Below are 3,489 nucleotides of genomic sequence, written 5' to 3' on the forward strand. Positions count from 1 at the left end.
TAGGTTAGGTTAGGTTAGGTTAGGTTAGGTTAGGTTAGGTTAGGTTAGGTTAGGTTAGGTTCCCGTGTGGAGTTGCTGATCTCCCATCGGGCGCGTCCCCAGGTGGCGGATAGGGGAATGCCCTCCCAGTAATGGGGGGGTACCGGCTTCGGCCGGCGCGGACCAAAACAGCGTGGTGGAGTCGCTCTCGCTCGTGGCCCTCTGCAGGGACGAGGTGGTGCGCAGAGTGGACACAGGAGGGCGACTATCCGACGGCGTCTCTGGCTTCGGCCAGATGACAGGGGCTTCGGCCCCACCGTTGGCAGGGGCGGCGGGTCCGGCAGCAATGCCGGGCAATGGCTTCGGCCACCGTCGGCCCGACCCGTAGCCCAGACGCAATGCTGTCTGGAACGGGGGCCGCCTCCGCATTGAGCGGAGGGGGCCGCGAGGAAGAAAACCTCTGAAAAAATCACCGTAAGCCTAAGTTTGTGGTGCCCGGCGAGGGGCTGTATGGTCTGACGCTCAGGCCGTGAGGGCACCCCAGGGAGCTCACCCTGGTTAATAAAAGAGACCGCCTGCTGAGGTTCAGCTAAAAATGGAAAAAGCGCTCAAGAAAGATAAAATTACCCACGCCGGCAGCCGGGAAACCGGTGAATCCGGTCCAAGGTCCCCATTCGTATGTGGGGGGGACTGCGAACGCTTCGTGGGCTCGCAGAGCTCTCGTCAACCCGAGACAGACATGGCGTTAAACGCCCCCACCGGACAAGACTCTCGCGCGTCAACACCGTCTGCGCTTTCCGAAGCGCGGGTGGTGTTGGAGCGCCTACCAACCACGGATTTGACTCCAGCACGAAGTGCTGATGGTGCTGTTCCTGGGCCAAAAGCCCAGAGACGTACAAGGCGGACCGGTCCTAGCCTCGTTTCATCTTCGGATGAAACGAGCAGTCTACGGACCGTTTGCTCCATGGAGAGCCTAACCTCCCTCCCAGAGGGCACACTGTGGCGCAAGCGCAAAACAGTTGTGCTCTCGGACCCGTCCTCTGACGAGGGGGACCGAGCTCCGGTAACGGAGCTCGGTTCACCCGTCATGAGGGCGCGGGCCAAGAGAGGTAGAGGTCGCCCTCCTACAACCGGAGAGTACGTAGGTCTTGCCAAGGCCATGGCTGAGCTCAACCGCGCCAGGCGGGAAGAGCTCCTGCTGGAGGCTGAAATGGCGGTGGCTGAATCAGCCAGAAAGGTCTTCGGTCTTCGAAGCTCCGGCACACCGCCGGAGACAATGACGAAAGTGGCAGGAGATAATCCCGCCCCAGCACCTGGTACAGAGACGGTCGCCGGTCTCTACCAGAAGGCGAAGGATGCTGCCGCGGTCATCGAAAACGTGGCCAGCAAATCGGGCAGACTAAAGGGCACCTTCGTCCGTGCCCTAAGGGACTCCACCAGGCTCATCATGGAGGTCCTAGACGTTCTCCGCTCCACGTCGGTGAGCGAGGAGACGCGCAAACTGCAGGCCGAGAACTCTCGCCTGCAGAAAGCGATCGACGAGCAGAAGAAGGAGATGGAGACACTCCGGCTGGAGATGCGCCAAGTGAGGGACTCGCTGGGCGCATCTCAGAGTATGACACCGCCAGCACCAGCGCTTGCACCGCCAACGGAGACCCTGCCTGTCTCTGAGAGCCCGCTCCCGGAGCCGGCCCCAAGAGTTGCAAGCGCCAAACTGGCGAAGAGGACAAACCCGCCGCTGCGCGAGTGCAGTAGAGCCATGTCCGATACCGATGGAGACCTTGCCGCGCAAATCATAAGCCAGGTGGGCTTCATGATGGATGCGAAACTGGCAGGTCTCGAGGACAGGCTCCTGCCTCCCAAGACGAAGCGTCCCCCGCTAGCGGCGGACCGAAAAAACGCGCAGTCTTACGCAGCTGCGGCCAGGACCCCCGCTGCCTCGGCGAGGACCCCCGCAGCAGTAGCCAAGAAGGCGACTGCCACCGCAGCCGGCACCACACGTGCCACGCCGCTCGCGGCCTCGCAAGGCCCAGCCGCGGCTGCTAGTGGCCCATCCTCCACACAGCCCCAGAAGAAGAGGAAGAGGGGTCCCAGGGGGAGGAAGAAAGGGAAGAAGGGAGGGAACGGCGGCCAAGTCGAGGCCCAACCCCTGCCTTCCGGGTCTGCCGGCGACGGCTGGACCACCGTCGGCAAAGGCCGAAAGAAGAAGGCGGCTCCCACGCAACAGCGCCCAAAGGTGCCCAAGATGCGCACACCCCGCACAGCGGCGGTAGTGCTGCATCTGCAACCGGCGGCAATGGAGGGGGGAACCACCTATGCGGATGTCCTGAGGACGGCCAAGGCCAAGGTGAATCTCCAGAGCCTGGGGATAACCAACCTCAGGATCCGCAAGGCGGTGACCGGCGCGAGAGTGTTGGAGCTCGCGGGCGCAACGAGCGCCGAGAAGGCCGACACCCTGGCTGAAAAGCTCAGGGAGTCGATGAGCGGGGACGTGGTGAAAGTCTCCAGGCCCATAAAACGCGCAGACATGCGCATTGTGGGCCTGGATGACTCCGTCTCCGTTCAAGAGGTGGTGGAGGCAGTGGCCACGGCCGGCGGATGTGCGACGGACGCCGTCAGGACCGGTGTCATTCGCGAAGGCGCGGGTGGCATGGGCTCCCTGATGGTGAGCTGCCCTGTAGCAGCTGCTAAAAGGGTAGCTAAGGGTCGCCTCCTAGTCGGCTGGACCTCTGTCCAGGTGAGGGTGCTGGAGCCGCGTCCGCTGCGGTGCTTCCGATGCCACGAAACCGGACATGCGCACGCCATGTGCGAGTCCGAGGTGGACCGGAGCACCCAGTGTTTCCGATGCGGCCAAACCGGCCACCAGTCCTCACAGTGCTCCGCTACCCCGCACTGCACAGTGTGCGAGGCGGCGAGAAGACCGGCGGAGCACCGATTGGGCAGTTCAAAATGTACTGCCCAAACGAGGAACAAGCGGAAGGTTCGCGATGGCCCTCAGGCCTCCTCGCGACCTTCCCGCCCGCAGGCCGCGGGACGAGTTGGTACTGAGCCCATGAATACCAACTGACGGCTCTGTGGGTGTGGTGATGGTCTCGGTTTCGTCCTGGGAGACCGGGGCGGGAGACCAGACCAGCTTGTGTGGAAGCTCACTTCCACCACCGACGCACGCCGCTCGGATGAGCGGAGCGGGGCGGGGATGGCGGGCGGATGTCGGCCATCTTTCGCCCAAACACCGACGCGGGTCTCACCCTGTGTGCACTGGACTAGGGGAGGAGTGCACATAAGGGGGAGACCCAGGGAGCCACGGGCGGCAGACTCGGGGGAGTCTGTCGTTCCAACCTTCAACTGGCTCGAGTAGGCGTTGCGTGCGTGTTCCGCGCACGCCACTCACGACGAGGCGAGGCCTGACAGGCCACCACTGCCGGGTCGCGGAAGAATGCTTCGGCGATTCCCGGGTCCTGGCACCACAGTGGAAAAGTAGGAACACCGTTGGGTTTTAGTGGGTATACC

At 63.3% G+C, this 3,489-nt stretch overlaps 1 protein-coding gene across 1 annotated transcript; it reads left to right on the forward strand.

Moving 5' to 3' along the window:
• Nucleotides 1-574: 574 nt before the first annotated feature.
• LOC126376978 (uncharacterized) lies at nucleotides 575-3,046 on the forward strand. The gene is made up of 2 exons (XM_050024534.1): nucleotides 575-2,797; nucleotides 2,846-3,046. Exons 1-2 carry the CDS (start codon nucleotides 575-577, stop codon nucleotides 3,044-3,046), a joined length of 2,424 nt encoding a protein of 807 aa, XP_049880491.1.
• The last annotated feature ends 443 nt before the right edge of the window (nucleotides 3,047-3,489 follow it).

Source organism: Pectinophora gossypiella, chromosome 22 (genome assembly GCF_024362695.1).
Source record: "Pectinophora gossypiella chromosome 22, ilPecGoss1.1, whole genome shotgun sequence".
Classification (NCBI taxonomy): Eukaryota; Metazoa; Arthropoda; class Insecta; order Lepidoptera; family Gelechiidae; genus Pectinophora; species Pectinophora gossypiella.